Raw genomic sequence first — 26,118 nt, 5'->3', positions numbered from 1 at the left:
TTGAACGTCTATTCTGATCTTTGATTTCTGATTCCTTACCTTCATTCTATAAGAAAAGGGAGACCTAAATCGCTGTAAGATACGCGGAACTTGTGGTTGATACTGTACGACACGATGGCGAACGCAGAGGAACAGTACAAGCTCTCGCAGGAACAAATCGACTTCTTCCTAGAAAATGGGTGGCTGAAACTGAGCAACTGCTTCACGAGAGAGCAAGCAGAGGGACTACAAGAAACGCTTTGGACCAGATTGGGAATGGATCCCAATGACATGTCAACATGGTACGACCTTTTACACTACCCTATGTGGTACGTTTGTGGCGACATCACTGACATGACGCGTACAGGCACACCGAGCGAACAAACATGCCCTTCTTTAATGAATTCTCAGTGGAAGAGTTCGCACCCAAAGCCTGGGCAGGAATCTGCAATCTGGTTGGCGGCAGTGATCGCGTCGACTCCAATGCATCGACGTGGAAAGACGGTTTTATCGTAAACCTTGGGACGAACGAAGGCCACAACAAGGTTGTTCGGCCACAAGATCTTCCTGGATGGCATGTCGACGGCGACTTCTTTGTGCATTACCTCGATTCGCCCGAGCAAGCGCTGCTAGTCATCCCATTATGGACAGATATTGTTGCAGGCGGCGGTGGGACATATATCTGCCCAGGAGCCATTCCAACCGTGGCGAAGCATCTGTACGAGAACCCCGAGGGAGTCAGTCCGCGGATGACGCCACGGGCGCAGAATCCAGAGTTTGTGCAAGAGCAAGGGCTGAAATGGTTCAACGATCTGGCTGCTAGTATGCCAGATGAAGCTTTCGTTGAAGCTACTGGTGTGGTCGGTGATGTCTACCTTCTGCATCCGCTGATGCTGCACTCTGCTTCCAACAATCAGCTTCGAAAGGTACGTGTCATCACCAACCCGCCGGTGTCGGTCAAAGAGCCGTTTGTATTCGATCGTGCGGATGGGAATTACAGCGCGGTGGAGCGCAAGACAATGAAAGCGCTTGGCAAGGACAGGATTGAAAATTTCCAGATTACTGGGAAGAGGCAACAAGTGATTCCTGAGCGTGTAAGAATCCAGGAGGAGATGAAAAGAATGGAACAAGAGCGGTTGCGCAGGTTGCAAGAAAGAGCGGAAGCTGGGGAAGCGAACAATGCGAGCCAGACGATTACGACTGTAGCGTGAATTTGAGTTCATTGATTGAATCTTACGTGATTGAGATCAGATGCTTTCTGTTGAGCGCGTTCGGATTGGCCTTGGTTACAGTGACCATGGGTCTCGCGTTCAGTGATCGCAACGAGGGGGTTTCGATACAGAGGCGGAAGTGTTCGGCAGCTAGATGTTGCGATAGCACATTTCTTTTTGACAGGTTTTGGGGTTTCACTACAGATGTTTGTGAATGCCCCAGAAACGCATTTAAGAGGCTTTGCAAAGTTTGGAATCGAAGGTTTGATGTTCTGCATGTACCATATCTAGCACTCTAGTCGAGGCCCGATTAGAGACAGATATACGAGCGACACCCAGGTAACTGAACACCTGTCCTTGGTCGCTGACAGTCGCTCCATGCGGATGTGGCAACCGAAGAGGGCGCATAGATTAATAATATGCATCTGGGATCGGCGGGGACAAGCAGCTAAACCAGAAGCGGGCGAGATACAAGGAACAGGCAGGGCAAGATGGGCGAGATAGAGAGGCGGTGCGGCGGATTGCTAAGTAAAAGGTGGGTACGAGCTATGCGGCGGGTAAGCGTAACGTGGTCTCAGTATAGTGAATGCGGTGCAGGGACCGTGCTAGCGTTAGGGCTGGAGCATCCGTGCACCAACTACGGGTGGAGTGTGAAGTTAACACATTGCCAGTTCCAAAGCCGCCACGGCACTCCACTTGGAATAAAAGCCCACCTCACCGCTCTCCCCTACTTCTACCCCATAAGCCGTGCAGAGGACCATCCACTCACTTCTTCCTCTACACATTGCAACCCACATCCCACGACAGCAAAATGAAGTACTCTACTGTCTGCGCTGCTTTCTTTGCGGCTGTTGCTGCTGCCTCTGACGTCAAGCAACTCAAGACGGACAACTTCAAGAGCTTCATCGAGGAGAACGACCTCGTCCTCGCAGAGTGTAAGTAGTCGCTGCATTTGGCAAATTCCCAAGCAAGTTTTCCCCCGAACTAACAATATCCAAGTCTTCGCGCCATGGTGCGGCCACTGCAAGGCGCTTGCGCCCGAGTACGAGACGGCGGCCACCACACTCAAGGAGAAGGACATTGCCCTCGTCAAGGTCGACTGCACAGAGGAGGCGGATCTGTGCCAGGAGTACGGCGTTGAGGGCTACCCCACCCTCAAGGTCTTCCGCGGCCTCGAGAACATCTCGCCCTACAGTGGACAGCGCAAGGCCGACAGCTTGATCTCTTACATGACCAAGCAGGCTCTCCCCGCCGTCTCCGAAGTCACAAAGGACACGCTCGAGGAGTTCAAGACCGCCGACAAGGTCGTCCTCGTCGCCTACTTCGCCGCCGACGACCGGGCCTCCAACGAGACCTTCACCTCGGTCGCCAACGGCCTCCGTGACAACTTCCTCTTCGGCGCCACCAACGACGCTGCTCTGGCCAAGGCCGAGGGTGTCAAGCAGCCCGGTCTCGTCCTCTACAAGTCCTTCGACGATGGCAAGGACGTCTTCACAAAGACTTTCGATGCGGACGCTATCCGCGAATTTGCCAAGGTCGCCTCCACCCCCCTCATTGGCGAGGTCGGCCCCGAGACCTACGCCGGATACATGGCTGCTGGCATTCCTCTCGCATACATCTTCGCCGAGACTCCCGAGGAGCGTGAGGAGTTCGCCAAGGAGCTGAAGCCCCTCGCTCTCAAGCACAAGGGCGAGATCAACTTCGCCACCATTGACGCCAAGTCCTTCGGCCAGCACGCTGGCAACCTCAACCTCAAGGTCGGCACCTGGCCCGCTTTCGCTATCCAGCGCACCGAGAAGAACGAGAAGTTCCCCTACGACCAGGAGGCCAAGATCACCGAGAAGGAGATTGGCAAGTTCGTCGACGACTTCCTCGCTGGCAAGGTTGAGCCCAGCATCAAGTCTGAGCCCATTCCCGAGTCCAACGACGGTCCCGTCACTGTTATCGTTGCCCACACCTACAACGACATCGTCATTGACAACGACAAGGATGTTCTCGTCGAGTTCTACGCTCCTTGGTGCGGTCACTGCAAGGCTCTTGCTCCCAAGTACGAGGAGCTCGGCCAGCTCTACGCCTCCGATGATCTGTCCAAGCTGGTGACCGTCGCCAAGGTTGACGCCACACTCAACGACGTTCCCGATGAGATCCAGGGTTTCCCTACCATCAAGCTCTTCCCCGCTGGCAAGAAGGATTCGCCAATCGACTACTCTGGTTCCCGCACGGTTGCGGACCTCGCCCAGTTCATCCAAGAGAACGGCTCGCACAAGGTTGCAGTCACCGTTAGCGAGGATGTTGAAGGTACGACCGAGAAGCTCGCTGAACAGGCCAAGGCCGCCTCCGAGGTTGCTGCTAAGTCCGCCGCAGATGCTACCGAATCCGCCAAGGCTAGTGCCTCTTCCGCCACAGACTCTGCTGCCTCCGCTGCATCAGAAGGAACCGAGACGGTCAAGTCTGGTGCCTCTGTCGCTTCCGACTCTGCCTCTTCCGCCGCTTCCGAGGCGACCAAGTCTGTCAAGTCGGCTGCCTCCGAGGCTTCAGCCTCGGCCTCGAGCGTCAAGGACGAGTTGTAGATGGCTCGATTGTTGCGTTCGTTTGCTTGTGTTGACGCTTTCGTGTGTACCATTACCCCTTTCAGCATTTGATCACTTTTCATACATGCTGAGGTACATGGGTACAAAATTGTTATGATTACATGTGGGCCAATGACATGGTTTTATTGTTTTCTCTCTTTTGGGGGACATAGGTAGCAAAAAGCTAATGGAGTTCCGGTTTCATACTGCATCACGACTCTTGAATTTTCTTGGTGATGGACGTTGTGATGATTCAATATGCGTGACCTTGTTGATGTACACCCATTGAAGAAAGGCAGCGGATTTGACAAGTGGTGAAGTCCTGCTCTATAGCCAATAATTTGCCCATTGTTTGAGAGCATCGTCACTGGTTAAAACTCTAGGTATATCATAACATGTGCTCATTTAATCTGTCCTGTGATACTCCTAACCATGACGGCAGCCTCTCTCTCCCAAGTCACAGCTACACCCTTGTTGGACAACGCTCCAAGCAACTGACTGCCACGACTCACACATTCCCGCACGGAATCGCCAACTGCGTTTTTGTTAGTCCTCAGCGTCCTCGCCGACACACCGCCTTTGTTCATGAGCTCCTGAACTCTTGGTGACATGTTGGAGGCGAGGGTCCTCCAGAAGTAGCTAGGTAGCGAAGAAGTATCAAGGGCTTGGAGAAGAGGTTGCAGGAAATTGGTAAAAGTCGGTGTATGCGGGGAGCCGAGGAGCGGATGCACGGGTGGCTTGATGCCTTCGAGGAGGGATTGTAGGGCTACAATGTTTTGACAGCGCGCGGATATCTCGAGGAGCGTGCGGTCCAGCGTGGGTAGCTGGCCCAGGGCTCGCGCCAGTGATGCGAGTGAGGATTTCAGCTGCGTCTGGAGATATTCTTGTAGCGGATTGAGCATGAGTGTCGGTTCAAGTGTCGTCTCGGTGGTCGTTGTTTTGGTCGGAAGCGGCGACAGGAGGTAGAGAGTGAGCAGTGCCGACGTCGTTCGCGACTTTGTGTCTTCGGTCTGCGCAAAGGTGGACGCAGCAGTCTGGCCTGATGCAGATAGTAGCGAGGACATGGAAAACTCCTTGACTATCTGCTGAGCGCGCGATGAGATGCTGCGCTCGCCTGGGCCGATGAGCTCGTTCTTGAGCGTGTTCACCACGTTGACCCTGTCGAGGCCTTCTCCCTCTTCGCCCGGCTTGGAAGCTGCCAGCAATTGGCGCAGCGAGAGTATCGTGTCTGCCGAGCGCACCATGGCTCTATGGTCCTCGCGCTTTGCGCTGCCAACACCGCCCAGTTCGGCCATGCGCACCTCGAGCTGCCTTGCCAACATGAGACATCGCGCGACTGCTCGTCCCAGCTTTACCGTCTCACAGAGTCTTTCGGCTGTGAGTCGCACCTGCTCAGCGACCTCGTAGCGCTCAATGACCTCCTTCTCCAGTGTCTTGTACGACTCGGTCAAACTGGCGACCTGCCCCTCCACCTCGTGCAGGATGTGTCGGCTCGATTCGGCATGGTCTCGTGTATGCTCTAGTAGGGGTAGTGCCGATTTGGTAGTCAGGGTGTCAATGTGCGTGTCGACTTCCTGCACGTCGAAGAGGACGCGCGACAGTGGTGTGGACAGATCTAGCGGCGTGTCCGAGGCATTGTTGGTCGAGAGGACGAGAGTGTTCGCAAATGACGTCGCCGAAAAGTCTGGATCGAGAAAGGCTTCGTAGTCAATGTACGAAGGCTCATCGTCTTTGGACATGGTGCGAGCTTGTTCCAACCATGACGATGCGCAATGCTTGGGGGGCTGCCTCCAAAGTCGCGACAGGGATCATCGTCTTAGCGCTGGTTGGACCTCCGCATCTTCTCCGCTCCATGCATCTCTTCTCCTTCCTGCAATGGAGCTACATGGCTGCACGACGGTATGAGTCAACCATGTCAACCAGTACCAGCCTCGCCACATCTAGGCACCGCTACTTCGAGACATCCCTTTTGCGTCTTGTGTCACAGCTCCCACAATTTTGACTGCCATGGCCACTCAGATCTGTCGCTTCTCCAAGGTATTGCCCAACCGAGCTTGTGTTGATTGTCTGGACTCATGTAGTGCAACATTCAAAGTGGGTGAGACTGAGGACTCGTGGGGGTACGGCTGTTGCCTGAAAGCAGATTTGACATAGTCTTTCAGTATATTTACTTGAGCACAGAAGGTGAATCTACCATTGCATAACTCTTATTGCTCATTGCTTCCACTTGGTTCTTCACCCTGTCTACATTGATACGCCTATCATCATGCCAGTCAAGGATGCCGCAAATGGTGCCGACAACACAAATGGCACTGCTGCATTTGCCCCAGAAGGCTCCTTGGCATCCTTCAAGAACCTCTACCAAGGCCCGCAGGACAAGAACAACAAGTGGAGCTGGACTGAGAAAGAACCAGAGGACGTTGAGGACCCTGCTGAGAACGAGGAGACTGCCCAGCATGCCCTCATCACCCGGCTCCAGAAGGCGAACGACTCTCGCAAGAAGTACGATATGCACTCGATCATTATCCAGTCACCATGGCTAAAGAATGCCCTTGCTGAAATCCTCAAAAACTACCCTGGTATACACTGTGGACTGAAGCGACTGGAGTTTGAGGCTCCATTTACTCCTTTCGTACATCGATGGGCTCACCTACTCAAGTACAGAAGCAGGGAAGATCTCGATGTTACCACTGCCAAACACGTCGAGATACTATACACTGTACTTTGCGCCGAGCTTGAGGATGTCATCAAGACACTTGAAGACCATGTCAGCCATGGTATCATAACGTTTGATCACATCTGGACCATGTATCAGCCTGGTGCTCTCATCTACGCAAAGTCCCACAACGGAGCCCATGGAGTCTATAGGTTGAAATCCGGGTCCTATAGTAATACGCAGTGCGGCAAGATTTACCAGCTCAACGTTGAAGCCATCGATTGGAACGGCACTTCGTTCGGTCGCAGTAGCCAGACCATCCGACTTTGGGAGTTCCAAGGCACTGCTCGGATTCTGGGACTCTCGGCTTTCCCGTTGTCCTTTCATCCTCACGAAGCCAAGATCAAGGAAACGCTCGTCAGCCGTGGTCAGAAGTTTGAAGCTCTCGCGGGCAGTCACTACATGTCCTACGAGGGCTTCGCAGTCACGTGGGACAGAGATGGTAACGAGGCACCCTACATGTGCTCGGGCCGTGTCATCGTCGACTCGGACAGTTACCGTCGCTTCTCTCCTCATTCTGTTGGCCGTATTGAGCCTCTTTCCGCAAAGGAATACGTAAAGGAATCTGAAGGCGCCTCTGAGACGCCAGAAACCCAAGACCCGACTGAAATGAAGTATGTCTTTGGAAGCCAGGACAAAGCAGAACACTCGAGACTCACCGAACATCATCATCTACTCTGCTTGCCTAGGGTGAGGGGCTACTCGCTCAAGAAGAAGAAATGGCTGCTCTTTTACGTCGATTTGGTCCAAGACATCGATTTCAATGACAATGCCTTTGCCTCGCTTGTACTTCCCGAAGATCAGAAGGAGCTCGTTCTCGCTTTTGCAGAGTCGCAGGCTATGAATCAAACAGGCTTTGATGATGTTATCAGTGGCAAAGGGCGTGGACATATCACTCTCCTCAGTGGTCCTCCTGGAGTCGGCAAGGTAAGTTCTCCAGTTCTTTATTGCAGCAAATGTAACCTACAGACTAACAATCTTCAGACTCTTACCGCAGAGTCAGTGGCTGAGCACATGCGCGCTCCACTGTTCATGATGTCGGCTGGTGACTTGGGCATTGATCCCGACGAAGTCGAGACCAAACTCACTAACATCCTCGAGATGATCTCCAAATGGAACGCTGTTCTTCTCCTCGACGAGTGCGACGTCTTTCTCGAAGCTCGCAGCACGCACGATTTGGAGCGAAACAAGCTCGTGTCCATCTTCCTGCGCGTGCTAGAGTACTACGAAGGCCTACTGTTCTTGACCACCAACCGTGTAGACAATATTGATGCTGCCTTCCAGTCGCGTATTCACATCAGTCTGGCATATCCGAATCTCACATCCGCCTCGCGAAAGAGCATTTGGCAGAACTTTCTCAAGAGCTTGGGTGGCGGCCTGGACGGGTGGAAGGATGGTGACTTGGAAGACCTAGCAAGCGTCGAGTTGAACGGACGCCAGATCAAGAACGTCTTGAAGAGCGCATCGCTACTTGCTGCGAGAAAGAAGGATAGTCTCAACAAAAAGTATGTGGACATGGTTTTGGGCATCGAGAAGAAACGACCAGGCGTTGCTGCAGGGTTCTAGAAGATGGAGTTAGACTTGAGCTCGACGGTCAATATACGACTAAAGCTGTTCATCGTTGTTCCCTGTTGCGCCAACAGGGAATGATCCGATAATGCGAGGCGGAATCATCTCACTAGAATCGCGTAGCTTACCGTCTGAGTCGGTACAGCTTGCTTGTAAAGCGGTCTAGACACATTTGATGCTAATCAAGCTTGTTAGTTGGAAGAAAGCGAGTAACAAGACGTTGAAGACAATGTTCGAGGGAAGCAGATTTGCATTGGAAAGACCTGGAACTAACTTGAAGTCGATCAAACACGACAGCAAAACAAGATCGCTTGATCAGTAGTAGTAGCCGCAGCAGTCATGTGCCAACAACTTCTGTACTCAAAGCAAACCGTGATCGTTATCCATGACGTCTCCAACCGTGCCCTCAAAGCTTTTTTCTTATTTTCTTGTGACAACGTGATTTGTGTCGTTGATTTCTTCTGACTAGGAAGTCCTTCCAACCCACGAAACCTCCAGAGTCGACGACAGACCGTCGCAAGTATGGACGGTGCGCCGTGTTGTCCGCGAGGTGTGCCTGTAGCTTCATTGGAAGCACTAACCCAGCCTACTCTGGTCTTTTGCTTGCAGTGCAAAAGAGAAGATGGTCAGGTGAGTGCGGTAGTCTAGGGAGATGGAAGGGCCGCTGGAGTTCCATGGTATAATGATACGCGCTACGATGCAGCAACGCATCGAATAGGGAGTGTAGTTGTGAGGCTGAAGATGATTGTTGTCAAGAGCCAGAGATGAGAGCGAAATAGTGTCGCTGAGAGAGACTTGGGATAGCCCTGAAAGAGCTACGAATATCCAGCAGCGTCGTGAATAGGGTGTAGTCGTAACAAACAAGATGGTGCTCAGTCGTAATCCTCTATATGAGCAGGGCCGGGCTTTTGAAAAGACTATACTAACCACAACCGCCAATGCTGTTGAGTAGAGAATGGAAGTGAGAACTAGAGGACTAGAAGCGCACGGAAAAGTAGAATGCGCTCTACTGTAAAGGCAGAGGCCTCCAAAAACGCCGTCGGCGAAACCAGCCGACCGACACAAAGCAAAAACAAGACGCGACCCTGACAGACCTTGGTATATAGTACATGGAGAAAGGTCCAGACCGTCATAACCGTATTGCGCCGATGATTCGATTCGTTAAACCTGAAAACAGAAGTCCAGGTATCCCGTACCGCGTCGTCGGAGCTGATCGCATAGTCGTAAAAAGGAAAAGATTGAAAAACGCACTTGGCGGTAATGCACCAAATGCCATCGCAGGCTCCGAACAGAGAATTGTTGAGTGACATGCTAACGTATGTTGGATGTCAGAAGGCAACACAATGCGCAGAAAACCAACACCTACCGGACTCTTTTACGAGGCCGGAGGCGGGCCCGTGGGTTGTGGCCTGGGGTTTCGCTGAGGGTTTTGACCGTTTGGTTGACGGTTCTGTTGGTTTTGTGGAGGACCTCGGCGCTGTCCTTGGAATTGACCACCGCCACCACGTCCGCCACGGAAACCTCCTCGAGCATTGGCATTACCGCGTGCGGCACCGTCTTGTTCCTGTGGCTGACCTTGGATTGCAGGGCGCTGGGCATTGGACATGAGGCGAGGGATGGACTCGGGCGATTCGTAAACGTATAGGTTCTTCTCGATGACCTGGGGAATGGGCTGGATTTCGGTACCAAGCTCTTGTTCGATCCTGTAAAGATTGAAGCGGTCTTCCCAGTTGATCAAATTGATAGCCAAACCCAAATGTCCGAAACGACCAGATCGACCGATCCTGTGCAAGTATGTCTCGGCATTCTTGGGGAAATCAAAGTTGATTACAACGTTGACGGCTTGAATATCGATACCACGGGTGAGTAAATCCGAACAGACAAGGTTTCTGCAAACACCGTTGCGGAAGTCGTGGAAGACGCGATTACGGTTGTGCTGAAGCATACGCGCATGCGAGTAGAAGCAAGAATATCCAAGCTCGGTAATCTTCTTCGCAAGGAGCTCGACACGGTTCGTGGAGTTACAGAAAATGATGGACTGGTTAATCTGGAGCTTGTTGAAGAGGGTGTTCAAGCAGTGTACTTTCTGCTTCTCCTCGACGAAAGCATAGTATTGCGTGATACCACGGAGTGTCAGTTCATCCATGAGGTTGATTTCGTACGGGGAGTTCATATGCTTGTCCTGCAGTGGTTTAGCAAGTCTTGTGTGTTGCAAAGGCTCGTTCCACATACCTTGAAGCTCTTGACTACAATGGGGAAGGTAGCCGAGAAAAGCATGACTTGTCTGTCCTTGGGGTGGAAGCCAAGAAGTTGCTCTACAACTGGGGTAAATTCAGGTGACAGAAGCTTGTCGGCCTCGTCCATGACAAACGTTTGGCAAGCGGAAAGATCTGCGACGCCCTTTCCAGCCAGGTCGAGGATTCTGCCTGGTGTTCCGACGATGATGTGAACGGGATCGCTCAAACGTATGATGTCGTCCTTCAGCCCTGTACCACCAGTCGAGACCATGACGTTGATACCAAGGTGCTGTCCCAGTTGCTTGCACACCTGGGATGTTTGTAGCGCGAGTTCTCTGGTGGGTACGAGGATCAGGGCTTGCGTCTTGGGGCTCTTCGGGTTTATGCGCTCGAGGGTGGGAATAACAAAAGCAGCAGTCTTTCCGGTACCGTTCTTCGCTCGCGCAAGGATGTCTCGGCCAGTGAGGGCTACTGGGATCGTCTCTTCTTGGATAGGCGACGGCTTTTCGAACCCGGCCTCGAAAATGCCCATCATAAGCTCGCGCTTGATGAAGAAGTCTTCAAACTCGAGGCCCTTGGTTGCTGTAACGTCCTGACCTAGCATTAGCACACGTCCCAAAACCATGATCCCCAGGCTCGTGGCGTACCTCTGTTTGGGGTCGCGCATCCTTTACTGGCGCATTCAGCCCGGCTTTCCAGCTCGCCTCTCCTGACGGTGTAGCATCGCTGCGAAGCATGTCAGCGCGTAGCTCTTGCTTATTTGGACGTTGACTCACCTCAGCTGCGTTGCTGCTAGTTGGTTGGTGATTTCTGAAGTCATTGTGTATGTGGGGGTCCACCGGAGGTGGGGTTGCAGGTCGGGACGTCAAGGTCTAGTGGTGTGGATAGAGACGCAATTGGTATGTGCACAATGCTTGCGGTAGGGCAGAGCAGATGCAAAGTGAGGGGTTTGGATGTGGACGTTGGCGTGGTGTTTCCCGAAGAAAGTGGGGCTCGGTAAGGGCGGGATCGGAGTGCTTCTGGTGTGATGGCGACTCTAATGTCGAGTTGTCGTAGTCGTCTTGTGCGGAGTCGAGGCAGCTGGTTGATGCTCGAGAGAGTCGCAAAGCTGTTGTTTCGCCTTGTGGAGTAGTCTGCAAGTGGGTGTTGGCGCGGGGTGTACTGCGGGCAGTGGGAGTCAGTATGGACCTTCGGGAGGCTGAGGGCAGAGACGATGGTGTAATTTTGTGCAGCTGAGGGCGGTTTGTGTGGTGTTGTGGTAGCTGAGCGGGCCGCTTTATGCAAGCAGGAATCTGAAGCTGGTGGAGGGCAGGGGCCCGTGCGTGCTTGTCATTGGCCCTGCTGACGTCGGTCCTTTCCTTCTGCATGCTCAACCTGAGCCCACGTCCCTTTCACGTGTACCAAGTTCGCGCCTCATGTATGTCGCCACATCCCGTGTCTGGGGCGCAGTGTGAGTACTGACCATCCGTATAGACTTCTTGGCACATCCATCTTTTGTATCAACTAGTCCGTGTACCTTGCGTCTTTGATTACCCGTCGCCACACGTCTTTCGTATAGTTCCACACAGGACCATGTCGTCTCTCCTCCGCCTTTCACAGACTCTCCGCATACTCCGGACACCAAGAACTACCAAAACAATGTCTACTCACTTCTTCTCTCCTTCCCACACATCCCAGCATGTCCGCCTACCACGTCCGCGCTTCTACTCTTCAGGTGGCTACGGTCACTACCGAGACCAGGTCAAGATGAACGAGGCTATTCTGTATGGACTCATGGGAACCAACATTGCCGTTTTCGGGTACGCATACTACGTCAAGGAGCAAGCTCGGCAGGGCTACCCACGGCCCTTTGAAAATTTCATGAAGAAGATGACGTTGAATCTCACCGCGTTTCAGCAAGGAAACTACTTGTCGCTCCTCACTTCCATCTTTACCCATGTGGATATCGGCCATATATTCTCCAACATGTTTACCGTCTACTTCCTGGGTTCCTTCTTGGCCAATGCGCCCATCATAACGCCTGTCCGCTACCTGACCATTGCTCTGGGCTCTGGCATTGCGGGATCAGTCGGCTACCTATTCAACCGGTATTACCAAATGCAGGCTCAAGGTCCTCGTGCCAGAGACAACACGCGCGGTCTCGGATTCTCTGGAGCTGTCATGGGCATCAGCACTGTAGCGGCGTGTCTGGCACCGCATTCTCAGGTGCTGATATATGGTATTGTGCCAATGCCACTGTGGGCTTTGGTTGCGGGCTATGCAGTCTACGATGGATACTATCTCAACAGCACCAACTCGCGCATTGGTCATGCCGGGCATCTGGGAGGACTGGCCTTTGGACTCGTGTACTACTTTGCTAGGCTAAGGGGTTTGAGGTTTTGAGTTCTACAGCGCAAATGGGATACTCACGGCATATCTTGAAGATACGAGGGGTTTCCTACTGATATCACTTGGGCTGTATGCTTCAGGCCTTCACAGTACGATGATCAAACTTCATGGCCAGTATACACACCCTGAATACTATAATATATTACCAGCTGCAGACGGATGATACATACATCCAATACTATGCATCTTCCTTCTTATCACATATGCAGGTTCCGGGACGCCCGTAGATCTACACAAACACCGGCATGCAATCCCATCCAAATATGCTACCTAAGAAAGTGACAAATGAAATGCAAGATTGTCCCAACTCTCCAGTTGTGACGCATACCTGTATTCCACATACCTGTATTCCACATATCAGCTTGTTTCTGACAACTTGTTCATCGAGGTATGTAGCTTACCAGAATCCCCCATCGCACTTCAAACCGTCTTCTTAGATGGACTGGCAACCTCCAGCTCGTCACCAGTGCCGAGCTCCGAGTCGCCATTCGCACCATTGTCAGCTTTATGACTATGTTTTGGCCAGCCTTGTGGTGTATATGACTTGTCTGGAGTATAATTGGGTGTTGTGGTTTCCTCCACCTCCGTCGCCTTTGGTGTGTAGGACTTGTTTGGGGTGTGCGTGGGCGTTGTGGATTCCTCTACCGCCATCTCTTTTGGTGTGTAGGACTTATTTGGGGTGTGCCTAGGTGTAGCGGATTCCTCCACCTCCATCTCCTTTGCTTCTTCTTCATCGGAACTGTCAATGATGACCTCCTCGGACAAAGCGCTCTTGCGTGGAGGCGGCCGCTTCCGCTTTACCGCGTCCTTGTCTTCATCTGTCTCTTCATCGATGAGCTCTTCAGACCGGCCGCTTTTTCTCGGCCTACCCCGCTTCTTGGGGACTTGACCTTGCATAAACTTCATCCGCGCTGCTTTTGCGGACTTCTTACTAGCAGCTCTCTGACTGGCAAGTATAGAGAATTCTTCGTCCTCGTCAGATCCTTCTTTCTTCCATGCGCGACCTTTTCCCTTGAAATGTTTGGGTCTGGCAGGCTCGGGCTCGGTCTCTTCTTGAAGTAGAGCCATCGCCTCTTCATCCAGTGAGGCTAGTAGAGCGTCGTCAATGTTCTTGCTAATCGACGCGACTGAAACTCTCCTGCCCTGCGCAGCTGGTGACGTGTTACTTGAATCCTGTGCATCTCCAGTGGTCGGCTCTACGTCCTCAAACAATTGAGAATCGTGATAGTATGGTCTCTGTTGTGCAGGCTTTCTTATGCGAAGACCACGTCGAGTAGAGCCTGCTGATGCGGTAACCGGGTCTGGAGAAGCTGCAGCAGAGTCCGTGTCTTGAGCCATCTTTCCATCGACTTTCGGTATGAAGTTTGTGTCGATGGTGATGCCTGGCTCAGCTACAGTCACGGTGTTGTTAGGCGTAGCTTGAATGGAATCATCTTCAATGACAGCTCCACTTTCAACGGTAGATTCCTCAGGCGTGACCATGTTAGCAACATGTACCCGTTTCTTGGACAATATACTTACGACGGTCTTCTTCTTCGGTGTTTTCCTGGTGCTCAGCTTCAGGATGTGACTTTTTTTCGGCGAGTCTGAAGTCGGTACTGTGGCAGGCGATTTCGGAGCTGTGAAAGACTTAGCTCAGTTACAATACAATATTCAAGCAAGATTCTGCTTCAAATCATCATGAGGTTTGGGCCTAGCAGGGTTCCGGTGAATCTAACGGAGCTACACAAGTCGGGTGATCAAACTTCCATGTAATCTCAGAAATGCACATACCAGATCGAACTGGAAGAGGAGACGCAATCGCAGATGCAGTAACCTCATCGATCGTAGTTTCCATCGCGTCATCTAGCTCGTCATCTAGCGAGATAATTTCCTCCGACTAGATACGTCAGTGCGGAGTAGAATGCGTGTACACAGTGAAACTCACGATGGGCTTCTTTCTTGCTTTACGGGTCGAAGACTTGCGCTGACCATTAACTGTGATTTTCGGTGCAGTGGGCGTCGCACTCTCGGCCACGGGTGTCGATGCTCCAACATCCTTGATGTCTTCACCACTGTCGCTCGCTGAAGCGACGACCTCCTCGGACTAATACAGTCAGCAAGTAGGCAAAGATTAAGCGGGTGTTACTCACGAGTGGCTTCTTACGCGCCTTACGCTTCTTCTTGCCAGAAGGACTAAGGTCTTCCAAGTTGGCGACGGCAGTCGGTGTCGCAGAGTCAGCCGCGCGGAATAATCCGTTGCCATTCGTACTTGCAGTCCTCTTGGGGCGGCCGACTTGACCACGAGCCTTGGCTACTTGAGGTTTGGCCCTGACAGGTGGGGCCTCCTCGTCCTGGTGCGTTCAGCAAAGGACAGATTTTGATTTGTCGCGACAATAACTTACAGTTGAGTCAGAATCCTCAAACATGCGCAAAGCCGTGTAATATAATGAGAGACCACCTGACCTTTTTTGAGACTCGACCCATTCCTCGTACGAAGGAAAAGGACCGTTCTGATTTGCTTCTTTCCAATCCATGAACTCCCGATGGCCATGCTTGTCCTCCCAGAAAACAGAGGAGCCATCGCTAGATTTGTGAACACCCTTCTTTCCAGATGCTTGGTGGCCGTTCGGGGCCATGATGAGCCGAAAAAGTCTCAATGGTAGCCAGGGCTAAGCAGCTGTGAGAAGCGCAGGAACAAATGAAAGAAATTGACGCGCGCCAATGACGCTGACCCAGAAATGCGCGATAGAAATTTGGGCCGATCAAGAGTATGAAATGAAGTGGCGCGAGGAGGTGCGCGTGAGGTTGACGAGTGTTGTGAAGAAAGTCGGTCTCAGATCCAAGTCTCGTGGCACGTTAGCTCGGAATCAGCAATGTCGCCAATTGCGATGAAGCAAGCGGTGGCAAACTTCTTACCGAAAATAAGCAATTGACTTCGGTTGAAATTCGAGTCGAACTGTGATGCGGACGTTGCTCTAAGGTGGAGGTATGGAAAGTGGGAATGGACGGTCCGCGCAGAAACGAAGATCTGGTTGCGCTAATAACAACTCCAATTTCCAGCTCGACCACTTATAGAATTGTGGTATATCAACAAATCTAGTTTCACTCCTCAACAGACATCGTAAAGCGGAAGACTTCATGGCGTTTTATTGGATACTCGAGTTTCTCATGTTCATATGCACTTTTTATTTCTTCTGCGCACGTTTGTGCTTTCTATGCTGTGGTGACAACACCTTCTCTACCAACGCGAATTTCTGCGAACGTAAACTTGTTCGGCACCGCACGAAGTTTCCAATCGCCAGCATAGATTTCAGAAACGAACATTTAGGCTTGCATACAGCTTTCATCCCACATGCTCAGCATAAATGTCACATCGCGATTCAGCTACGCGACTGGTGGAAGAATGATGAGCGTGAAAGAGATGTTCTGTCCCGACGCATGCTCAAAGACCTACGAGCTGGCGACTTGCGTGTCTGTTGTTCACGTTACAAATGCCAAGGTCAACCGTGCTTGTCTACGCGCAATGATACTGTAATATCATGTTAATATCTAGGCAACCACACTGCGACGAAGAGGGTACATTTCGATCGCTCTGTGAAAACCGGCCTCCTACATCATATTGACAACCACTTTTCTACTGCATATCTCACAGTGAGCAGCTGTAAAATCTCGACAGTGATATACTAATCATGTTACACACGAGAGAATCGGGTTCATGTCACACACGAAACAAAGACTAGTTGCATGGTCATACTCCATGTATAGTATTGAAATACTATGGGCGACCCATAGATGCCATGACCGTCTTCTCAAACCCATGGGTCTGGTATATACAAAGAGGAATGCACAAAGCCCCAAGTCCAAAACCAACCCATCATAAGTCCAACCTGATGTCGCAAACACGCGATCGTAAAACTACGCAGAAGGCCACTGCGCAAAATGCAAAGCTGGGTATACAAGGACAACCCTTCCGCCTTTTTTCAATGTAGTAAGACAAATTTGCTCCCAGAGAAAGATGGTGAGCGAAGGAAAGAAATAAAAGAACCCTGTCGTAAGACTACCGTGTTCCGTGGTGACAGGAAGACGATAGTGCAGGCCCGAGGCCGTCATGGAAAGCGCGAAGAGAACAGAGATATGTCGATGAATTAAACAATGATTGCGAAAAACGACATCCTGTCGCCTGGGATACACGGTGAGAATTCGGAATTATAGAAGATGACTGGCGGAATGAATCCAGTCGTGGTTACCAGCCAACAGTGTTCCTAAAAAGACTCGGGTGGGCTCGGCATTCCATGCGCGCTACCATCCTCCTTCTCCGGCTCTTGTACGCTGTGGTCTTCTCTCTGTACTGGCTCAAGCTTCAGTTTGCCAATGGGCTTACCAATACCCTTCATGAACCCAGCTTGGTCAGTGCTATTTTCGTCCTTCTCCTCATCTAGCTTGCGCTTCTTACGAGCCATTTGTTGTTGCTCTCGGAGAGGACGTTTCCGAGGACTGGAGATTTTGCCCGTAGGTGGCAAACGCGGTTTAGGGAATCGCTGCTTTGGAGGAAGATCGTCATCTTCAACAAGTGGCTGACTGTTGTTGTCACGAAGTTTGCTGAGGAGCCAACCTTGGAGAAGACCAATCTGGTTTTCAGCGGTCTGTATAGTAACGGGCTCGAACTTCGACGGTTCAGGCATGATGACACCGGCGGTTGCGATGTTGCTGAGTAAATTAGCAAGAGCCTTGTGGAAGCATTTAGCCCGACGTACCTGTTATCCTGCCTGGCATATGCATTGTGCACCCTGTTTTGTAGCAAATGCAATGGCACACTAGATGTGAGTCCGAACTCGATGTCGAGGCCGAGCTCTTTGAAACCGAAGAAGTCTTCACCAATGTCTTCGGCGAAATCACCTCCCACGAACTGCTCGCTACCGTCATTAAAGGCACCAGCACCGTCAGCGCCAGCGTTGTCCATAGCTGGTCGCAGAAGCTCAGTGTAGTACGATTTCATCCTGTCATGCATGCCACCGAGCTTCGTACCAAGCCTCTCGACATCGTCCTTGACATAAGTCTCTAATGACTCAAGATCAACGCCATTAGCATGCAGTGAATGAAGCACGGCTTCTTCCTGGGTGAAGCGCGGTGCCCAGTTTGTGACCTGGCCGTTGGGAAGAGTAAGCGGTGTGTCCGACTTCATCTTCGGCGTTTCGCGATAGATTCCAAGGCTTGCAACAAGATTTTGAAAGAATTTCGCCGCAATATCAGTTACGGCGTCAAGGGCGGATGGTTGAAACTCTTCGAAACCAGCATGATAGAAGACCTTGCCAACGCTGCGCTGCAAGGCGGCACGGCAGACATACGGAGCCATGATCGGCCCATCCTCAGACGTGACTATTGGCTCAATGTCGGCCTCGTGAAAAGGCTGTGGCTCGTATCTCTGGAACTGATTTTGGTATAACTACGAGGGTCAGTGGTCATACTTCTCCGCAATCCGGACAGAAACCTACCTGCGACTGAATCTGCATCTGTTTGACGATGCCAATCTTTGCACAGATTTTCCTGGTCTCTTGCAGTATGTGGTTGTTATCATCGAACTTATGCACGAGCGCGCTGTCTGGTGAGATAAACTGTCCCTTTGGCAAGATACGCATGTACTCTTCCGCTTGTGGAATAACGTAACCTTCAGCGTCTTCCACCCATTGCAGGCGCTCGGAAAGGTCAGGAATGGCGCACACAGGGTCGTAGTAGTCAGGAATCTGGCGCTCTTCTTCTCCTTCAATGCCTTCGGCAAGTGATTCGCCAGCTGCTGCCTGAACGCCGTCTTTGCCGTCCGGTGCAGAAACAGCTCCACCCGCAGACTCTTCTTCGATAGCTTGCTTTCGGTGTCGTAACCATCTTCTCATACCAGCTTTAGAGCGTAGAATAGCAGGTTCATCCGGTTGTAGGTGGTCGTCACGGAACAATCTGTGCCTCTCTGACGCGATAATTGCTCGGTCCTTCTTCGTCACTTGTTTCCAGGTTTTGTATTCCAGGTCGTCGAGATCGGCATCTTCTTCCAAAGCGTCGCTGATGGAAACACCGGTGCCGTCAGCTTCCGATATGTCGGCCTGACTACCATTCACGCCGTTCCGCGAGATGCTATTTGCCCCTAATGGTGTCAACGCACCGGGTGGTGGAGGTGTTGAGAAACCATTAACGCTCCCTTCCATTTCGGAGTCAGCTCGTAGAAACTCATTCTTCAGGTTGGATACCACGTTGTTGAGAGATGGGACTGGCGGCTTCGTTTCTGGGCCCGGCGTGTCTTCCAGACCAGCTGGAGGGGCCTTCCTAGCGTTACTCGAGCCTTTGCCTCCTTTGCTTGGTGCCTTTCTTCCCCGTGAAGCCATGATGGGTTCCTCGTCTTCGCTGTCGTCAGCGCCGTCAGCGTCTGCATCGCCATTGCGCATCCTCCGCTCTTCAGCCTCGACTTCGGCGCGATCGCGAACGGTAATATCAGGGATGAGAGGTACGAGCTTCTCTGTTTCCTTCTTCATATGCAAGGCCTTTTTGCGGAGGAAATGGCTTGGGTCTGCATTGTACTTCAGACAATTTGACCATATGAGCATGAGGTCTTCCACAAACTCCTTCTTGGATTTGTACTGTAGCTGCTTGAGCTTCTTCATCATTGTGCCAATGTCCATGGGATGTTTGATCACATTGTAGTAATCTGGGGCTTCTCGTTTGTTGACGCGCTGAAGGAAGGGGTGGGCATGTTCGTTTGCCTTGAGTTCCATGAGGACCTTCTCCGTGCTCTCGTATAGCTCCTCCTGGCCGACCCGGTCCTCGTTTGCCCATTTACTCCTATTCTTGCGGACTTCGCTGATAAGGCTTCGCAGCTGCGCGTCAGTGGCATGGACTTTGTCTCTCTGCGCATCGATGCGGGAGATGAGGTGCTTGAGGGTAAGACTAGACGCCCCAAGGTTTGTGGTGCTCAGAGTGCCTTGCTGGGGGGCGACGGCGGCGCTGTTGGGCGGTGCATTCGCAGGTGTTCCAGAGGTCTCTATTTCCACCTGGCGGTCGAGCTCGTCAAGCTTCTGCTGTTCTAGCATCGCGTCACGGTCGCTCTCTAATGGATAGAACATGGTCTGGAAGCTCCGCTTTGCGGCATCCTCAGCCGCCTTTTTATCCTGTTGCAGCTTCTTGCGCACATCATCTGATGTCTTTGTGTGGTCCGACGAAGGTGTGCCAGTCCGGTCGTGACCTGACTTGTTCGACATGGAGGGTACGCGGAGGAGGCTTGGCGTGCTGGGAGCGGCGACGGCAAGGCCATTGGTTTGGCCTTTGGTGTGCAACGGAGAGGTGTGGGCATCGTCGTCGTCTTCATCGTCTTCGTCATCGCCGTAGTCGTCCTCGTCGATTGTGCGGGTTAGCTTCTTCGGGGTGATGGCTGGTCGCGCGTCATGCGCCGGAGCGTCACCGGATGACGCCTCATCGTTCAGGGCATCAACAGCATCGCTGTCGTATGTGCCGCCGAGCACGGAAGCCAGACGCGCTTCGGTGCGTAGGTAGTGTTCGCGCCAACGCGCCGCCCGAGGATCTTCCTCCGCGGCGATGTCTCCCCCATCCCCAAAGTTGTTCGCGTTGTGGTTTGACATGGCCTCATCGTTTAGCGCATTGGGAGTCCGCAAACGGGTCGCATTAGGCGGTTGATGGAAAGAGCGGCTATGACTTGGGCGTTCTCGCGATGATGGCGGATATGGAGAAGCACTGAACGACATAGTCGTCGTCGTCGGTTGTGGGGGGTGGTCTTGGCGGTTCGCGGCCTCACGGGGATGGCCCGCCAGCAGGGCGACCGTCTTCCAGGTGTCGCAACGCGATAAAATCAAGCATGTGAGAAGAGTCTACGGCGTGCGAGTCGATTTCTGATGACTGCGAGATGGAAAGGGGTGCTGTGGGCTCGCGTCTTGATGGCCAAAGAGGCGGCCTGTGAGTTTGGTCGTTGGTTTAAAGTCGATAGTTGCAGCTTGACCTATCCCTTCTCCAGGCACGCCTTAGCGTTAGCACCTCGACTCCCGCGACGGACCCCATGAATCACCCACATCCCGATATCAGAAGCCCTGACCCCGGCGCCTGCTCGTCGGCAGCATTTTCCAACACGGAAATTCATTCTGTGCACGCCTGAGATGCTCCTTCGTCACCTGCAGTCGCCTCGCACACGCTGACATGGCGCCGATGGCATGGACTGTGCTCCCTGGGCGTGTCTGGGTCACGTTCACGGAGGAGTTCATCTTCCCAACGCCATAACCCGCAGAATCCACCTTGGAGATGTTCTCTGCATCGTGTCTGGCAGCTGTACAAGTGCACAATACGGCATAAGCCATTGAAATGTAATAGACCTCGATGCAGCTCAGTAAACACGAGCTTCTCCGTACTCACGTCCGTGGGGACACCCCGTGTTTTCTCAAGCGCAATGCTGAAACCAAACCCGAAATGCAAGCCAGCAGAGATAGCGTCAGGTACCAGGACTCGGAGCTGCGACCTGGGTCTACCCGCAGTTTCCCAGGTTGTCGATTTTCACAGGTTCCACACGTGATCGACAGACATGATACCATGATAGGTTAGCTCGCCTCTGCAAGCCAGTTCCGCCAGATGCCAGCTCGAGGCAGCATCGCATCGTTTGCTAGCTCCAGCCGCCCGCCGATAGCAGCGCTCTGTCCCCACGACCTGACTATGTTCCCTCAGCGCTTATAGCCGCAGCCGAATAACTACACGATGCGCATACGGAAGCCATTTGCTGGTAGGTAGCACGGACTCGTTACATACGTCAGAGAGAGCTTGAGGCACTGCGCTCAAGCAGTCAATGGACACTCTGCTTCGGCCTGCTCGCACCTTTCCTACAACACCAAGCTGACGTGTCTACAGGCGCGTTCATAGCCCTGATCTTCATCAGCGCCGGCGCCGGTTTCTCCCCGTCCGACTACAAGATCCCTTCGTACAAGCAATCCGACAAAGCCCTCCATTTTATCGCCTTCTTTCTACTCACATTATGCTTCTACTGGATACTAGAGACGAGTAGGAGGAAAGTCCTGCAGCTCACCTTCACCGTGTGCACGATTGGCCTGGGGGTTGCTAGTGAGGTTGTACAAGGATTGTTGCCTGTAAGTCAAGATGCGTTTGAGGAGAAACGGTTCAGGCATAGGGACATGGAAAGATTACACAAAACTAACCTGCTTCAAGATCCATCGTGACTTTGACTATTACGACATCGTAGCCAACGTCCTCGGTTCGCTTCTCGCTCTGGGCCTATGCAATTGGTACCATAAGCGTATGCTCGAGCGAAAGAGAGCTGCACGTGGATATACAGCCGTCGCAGGGGACGAGGAACGGGATATCGAGTTGGGCGAAAATGTGGAGGGGCAGGAGTCCGGTGTTGTCAGATCTACTGTGGACGAAGAGCTGGAAACATGGGACGAAAATGCAGAAGACTGGGAGACTACCGAGCCGGAGCCAGTGATTGGCAAGGGGAGTGTTGATGACGGAGGCGACTTGGGTGAGGGGAAGAAGCGAAACGACTGAAATGATGACACCGTATGATATGCATAATGAACGCTGGACTTGGGCTGGAGTAACGAAGCACTGGATGTCGCAGTTCTTCACGTTTGGTCCCAAGGCTTGCAACAGCATGTGCTGCTCATATCGTATGTGGACAGCACACAAGCCCCATGGTCAACCGGCTGTACGAGCAGTCAAGATACCCAGTAAAATCACCAACATGGACGTAGGGTGGTGCAAGTCGACTTGGATATTCGTCTACAAGTTCATAGCTAGCTCTCGGTGCTGCTTATGCAGGCTTTCCCGAGCAAGCCTCAACCATGATTTCGTCATTTGGCCTGTCCCTTCTTCTGGATTCATGCATTTTCCAGTATGACATTCCGAAAGAACCCTAAGACCCCACACCAAGCGCCATGATCATTCCCTTTTCGTACCACACGCTACTTAAGCAGTAGTAGTCTTAGCAGCTGCCTGGTTGGGGTTGATCTTCTTTCCGTCCTTGTTGTACCTGACACGTGGGGGAGGAGCACGGTTGCGGCGGCCTTCACGCGAGCGGACACTGCCAGTGTGTTAGAAATGAGCTCATCCGAATCCTCGCGGGGGCTGAACGTACCGGACGATCTTGCCGTGGATGGCGCAGGAGACGCAGTACTGGAGCTTCAGGTACATCTTGGGGACAGTGTACTCGGGGAAGACGGAGGCATCGGAGATATCACCTGTGTGCTGTCAGTCCTCAATGCCCTCAAGTCGCCGCCCCGCTAGGTGTCGTGTCCGGCGTGGCGTCAGAGCGATCGTGAGACGTACGGATGGCGGCGGACTCGACCATGTTGCGGATGGTGAATCTCTTGATTGCCTTGTCCTTGGGTGTGCATCGCGAGCAGTTGGAGCAGCGGATGGGCTTGACGTGGCCGCGGCCCTTCTTGTTACGACCGTTGGACGCGCGCTTCTTGACCATGGTTGCGGCTGATTCTATCGAGTTCTGTAAGCGGCAGCGTGCGAGGACGGGGTACGGGAGTGCGTACTGAAGATGTCTTATCTAAAAGTCAGCGGTGGGGTGGTTGTCGTGAGAGTCGTTCCTGACGTCGGAGTCGTGAAGTCGACACCGCACAAATGCGAATATTCAGAAGCGAGTGAGCTTGGCGCGCCGCGCGCTAGCCGCATGCAGCGCAGGAGCACTCGCAACCTCTGCTTCGGCTGCTGCGACAACACGCAACAGGGTTGTTGTGTTTGCGGAGAGGTAGTTTCGAGAATATATGAGCGTCTGGATACTTGCGTCCTTCAGTGCTGTGCCGCTGTAGGCTGCAGGGTGTAATTGCCTCTGCAACAATGCAACATCTTCGCGTGGATTGGATTGGCAGGCACGTCTTGCATGGCTCTGAACAATCGCCAGGTCGTTTGCTTGGATTTTGTGAAATAAGATGGGATGAAACCTTGTGTTTCCCAGGGCGGAGGTCATGATTGTTTTGGACCTGATGAACACACATTTTGATCTCGTCTTACGACATGTAAAGCTGCGTATTGTGGAAGTAAAATGTTTTCAATTTGACTACCGAAACAGCTAGGAAATACCCAGGGATCTATGGGATATCAGATTCTTACAAAAGAAACAATTCGCTCTCGCTCTTACTCCGACACACATTACCAGACGTCTAACCCACGTCCTACCGACTAGCGCGACCAAGAACAAAGACACCAACGATCACTACGGCTAGTACACCGATAGCTCCAGGTAGAAGAAGGTCATTTGGAACACCAGCAATAATCTCCGGCTGTTGCGAGAGAGGCACTGGTTGATTTCGGCCCCGAGATCTAGGCTTCTCTTCGTCCTCATCGAAGAACTGCTTGCGCTCGCGGAGGGTGGACTCGGGCGGTGTGACGGGCTTGGGTAGCGCAGGCTGTGGGTTGACCTCGGCGGACATTGGGGCCTTGTCGGGGTGGTGCACGAAAAGGTCAACCTTCTCGCGATGCGCCATGCGGGACAGGCTGACAGCTTCGACCAGATCGTCGTTGGTGGTGATGGAAATGGTATCACCTTCGTTGTCAAGATAGCTCAGGGCGAAACCAGCGCGAGAAACCTTGCCGTCTTCAAAGCTCGGTATGCCTCCTATGGCTTCGACCTCGCTACCGAGCTTGTTGGCTACGTTGTGGATGAGCTCTTCGATACCTGCAGATACGACGACCTGCAGACGGTGAACGCGACCACTTGGCGCCTTGAACTTGAAAGGGAACGGAATGTCCTCCATGTGAGAGGGTGGAATACTGGCGACAGCGGACGGATCTGGCGAGTCACCATGATGGGAAGCAGACTCGTTGGGTAGTACACTATCGCCACGATCCATGAGACCAGGGCGGTCGTGGTGTGAGATGTAGGAGCGATGGTCATGGACGCGGCTTCCACCCTCGCCTGACATCATCGACTCCGTCTCATTGTCCAAAGACAACCAGAACTTGTTCCACGCAGGGCCTTCACTGTCCGTTGTGCTAATGTTATTGATCTTCGAGGAGTCAGCAGAAACACGTCTTCATTCAACAACCCGACATACCTGATCGAGAGTAGCGTAGGTCAGTTTGAGCACGTCGACCATGCCAACGATTTCGCCAGAGTCGCTCATCACTGGCAAGTTGAGATAATGCCCGTCTGCAGAACATTAGCGGTTACTCGGCTGGCTCTGAATTGGGAGTACGCACCGTGCATCTTGCGGAGAGCAGACTGAATGCTCATGTCCATGGGCGCAAAGTCGGGATGAGGAGTCATTACTCGTACAACACTGCAAGTCATCGGGTCGAGCCCCGCGGCAATAACGCGGAGGACAACATCCTTGCTGGTGAAAATACCGGTGATGGATCCATTGTCCTGCACCAGGACGGCAGTGGTATGGTTTTCCTTCATCAAAGCTGCAGCCTCCTTGACGGAGGTGCGCACAGAAACGGTCGTTGGTGGGAGTCCCGTCAAAACCGACTCGAGTGTAGGGCCAGACATCTTCTGGCGAATAGCCTCGACGTACTGGATGATCTGCTGCGGCTGGCTGGAGCCCATCTCTGCCTGGACACCCTCCAGAGCATCGTACAGCTTGCGCGAAGAGCTGTAGGCGCGCTCCAACTTCTCCATGGCGTCGTAGAAGCATTTGGTGATGTCCAAGATACCCGAGATGTCGTGATTCTCGTCCATGACTGGAAGGTGGCGAAAGCCCTTCCTGACCATGAGATCCAGAGCATCCGTTGCACTCGTATCGGTCTTTGCGCAGAGGGGGTTCTTGGTCATGATCTCCTCGATGGTGACATCGCGAGCCTTGATTCCAGCGCCCACGACGCGGAAGGCCAGATCCTTGGCAGTGAAGATACCAGCGATCCGCTCGTCGTGGTCCGTAACCAGCACACAGTCCTCGCGCTTGGCTGCCATCAACTGAGCCGCCTCGGCGACGGAGGTATTGGGCTTGATCTGGAGCGCGGGGGAGGGCTTCAGGGCGAGGACAGTGCCAGGCGGGGCTTTCTTGGAGGGTCGCACGCGGCCGCTGGGGTTCTTCTTCTTGTTCAGGTCGCTTTCGATCTTGCGGCGGATGGCCTAGACATGAGATGAGTACGCAGTTGTCCACGGCGAGCAGGGCAGCTTACGTCGTCGCGCTTCGACATCTTCGCACGGCTGGCGCTGAGCGAAGTGCCGCCCGCTTCGCTCTGGGCAACGTGAGAGGCATGCGTCTCGAGAGCTGGTCGTGGAATCCCCGATGGGCTGTGGGGGAATTGCTGGGGCTGGTTACGGTTCGAGGGCTTGGGCGTCCCCCGCATGGTACCGGTATGCGACATGGCGTGTGGGCTTGCGAACCAAGCTCCTGGTCAAAAAGCAGTTTGCTGGCAGAGTGGGGGAGAGGAATTCGGATGTCGACGTGGTTGCCAGGGTACGAAAACAACGCGAGGGTGCGGGTGCAAGCGCCGGGGCCAGACCGCTACTCCCT

At 52.9% G+C, this 26,118-nt stretch overlaps 10 protein-coding genes across 10 annotated transcripts; 5 read left to right on the top strand and 5 right to left on the bottom strand.

Annotated features, from left to right (window-relative positions):
• Positions 1-114: 114 nt before the first annotated feature.
• ACET3X_000710 (uncharacterized protein) lies at positions 115-1,190 on the top strand (the record flags this gene model as incomplete). The annotated part of the gene is made up of 2 exons (XM_069448036.1): positions 115-281; positions 347-1,190. 2 exons carry the CDS (start codon positions 115-117, stop codon positions 1,188-1,190), a joined length of 1,011 nt encoding a protein of 336 aa, XP_069310952.1.
• Positions 1,191-2,001: 811 nt separating this feature from the next.
• Positions 2,002-3,760, top strand: ACET3X_000709 (uncharacterized protein; the record flags this gene model as incomplete). The annotated part of the gene is made up of 3 exons (XM_069448035.1): positions 2,002-2,125; positions 2,190-3,488; positions 3,555-3,760. 3 exons carry the CDS (start codon positions 2,002-2,004, stop codon positions 3,758-3,760), a joined length of 1,629 nt encoding a protein of 542 aa, XP_069310951.1.
• A 401-nt stretch (positions 3,761-4,161) lies between these two features.
• Positions 4,162-5,499, bottom strand: ACET3X_000708 (uncharacterized protein; the record flags this gene model as incomplete). Its single annotated transcript, XM_069448034.1, has 1 exon — positions 4,162-5,499. The coding sequence occupies one exon, from the start codon at positions 5,497-5,499 to the stop codon at positions 4,162-4,164; it is 1,338 nt and encodes a 445-aa protein (XP_069310950.1).
• Positions 5,500-6,026: 527 nt separating this feature from the next.
• Positions 6,027-8,042, top strand: ACET3X_000707 (uncharacterized protein; the record flags this gene model as incomplete). The annotated part of the gene is made up of 2 exons (XM_069448033.1): positions 6,027-7,403; positions 7,461-8,042. 2 exons carry the CDS (start codon positions 6,027-6,029, stop codon positions 8,040-8,042), a joined length of 1,959 nt encoding a protein of 652 aa, XP_069310949.1.
• Positions 8,043-9,420: 1,378 nt separating this feature from the next.
• On the bottom strand, positions 9,421-11,102 carry ACET3X_000706 (uncharacterized protein; the record flags this gene model as incomplete). Its single annotated transcript, XM_069448032.1, has 4 exons — positions 9,421-10,227; positions 10,278-10,874; positions 10,930-11,008; positions 11,059-11,102. 4 exons carry the CDS (start codon positions 11,100-11,102, stop codon positions 9,421-9,423), a joined length of 1,527 nt encoding a protein of 508 aa, XP_069310948.1.
• An 818-nt stretch (positions 11,103-11,920) lies between these two features.
• ACET3X_000705 (uncharacterized protein) lies at positions 11,921-12,664 on the top strand (the record flags this gene model as incomplete). Its single annotated transcript, XM_069448031.1, has 1 exon — positions 11,921-12,664. The coding sequence occupies one exon, from the start codon at positions 11,921-11,923 to the stop codon at positions 12,662-12,664; it is 744 nt and encodes a 247-aa protein (XP_069310947.1).
• Positions 12,665-13,090: 426 nt separating this feature from the next.
• ACET3X_000704 (uncharacterized protein) lies at positions 13,091-15,288 on the bottom strand (the record flags this gene model as incomplete). The annotated part of the gene is made up of 7 exons (XM_069448029.1): positions 13,091-13,173; positions 13,540-14,137; positions 14,192-14,289; positions 14,444-14,549; positions 14,598-14,756; positions 14,803-15,003; positions 15,055-15,288. 7 exons carry the CDS (start codon positions 15,286-15,288, stop codon positions 13,091-13,093), a joined length of 1,479 nt encoding a protein of 492 aa, XP_069310946.1.
• A 1,626-nt stretch (positions 15,289-16,914) lies between these two features.
• On the bottom strand, positions 16,915-20,271 carry ACET3X_000703 (uncharacterized protein; the record flags this gene model as incomplete). The annotated part of the gene is made up of 3 exons (XM_069448028.1): positions 16,915-17,359; positions 17,407-18,095; positions 18,145-20,271. 3 exons carry the CDS (start codon positions 20,269-20,271, stop codon positions 16,915-16,917), a joined length of 3,261 nt encoding a protein of 1,086 aa, XP_069310945.1.
• A 1,117-nt stretch (positions 20,272-21,388) lies between these two features.
• On the top strand, positions 21,389-22,192 carry ACET3X_000702 (uncharacterized protein; the record flags this gene model as incomplete). Its single annotated transcript, XM_069448027.1, has 3 exons — positions 21,389-21,413; positions 21,539-21,774; positions 21,854-22,192. 3 exons carry the CDS (start codon positions 21,389-21,391, stop codon positions 22,190-22,192), a joined length of 600 nt encoding a protein of 199 aa, XP_069310944.1.
• Positions 22,193-22,612: 420 nt separating this feature from the next.
• Positions 22,613-25,951, bottom strand: ACET3X_000701 (40S ribosomal eS26 domain-containing protein; the record flags this gene model as incomplete). Its single annotated transcript, XM_069448026.1, has 10 exons — positions 22,613-22,727; positions 22,782-22,884; positions 22,973-23,137; positions 23,191-23,199; positions 23,669-23,679; positions 23,834-24,663; positions 24,712-24,806; positions 24,857-25,328; positions 25,368-25,730; positions 25,781-25,951. The coding sequence occupies 10 exons, from the start codon at positions 25,949-25,951 to the stop codon at positions 22,613-22,615; spliced, it is 2,334 nt and encodes a 777-aa protein (XP_069310943.1).
• Positions 25,952-26,118: the final 167 nt, after the last annotated feature.

This window comes from Alternaria dauci, chromosome 1 (genome assembly GCF_042100115.1).
Source record: "Alternaria dauci strain A2016 chromosome 1, whole genome shotgun sequence".
Taxonomy (NCBI): domain Eukaryota; kingdom Fungi; phylum Ascomycota; class Dothideomycetes; order Pleosporales; family Pleosporaceae; genus Alternaria; species Alternaria dauci.
Note: the sequence above shows the minus strand (reverse complement) of the source record. Positions and strands in the feature narration are given on the sequence as shown.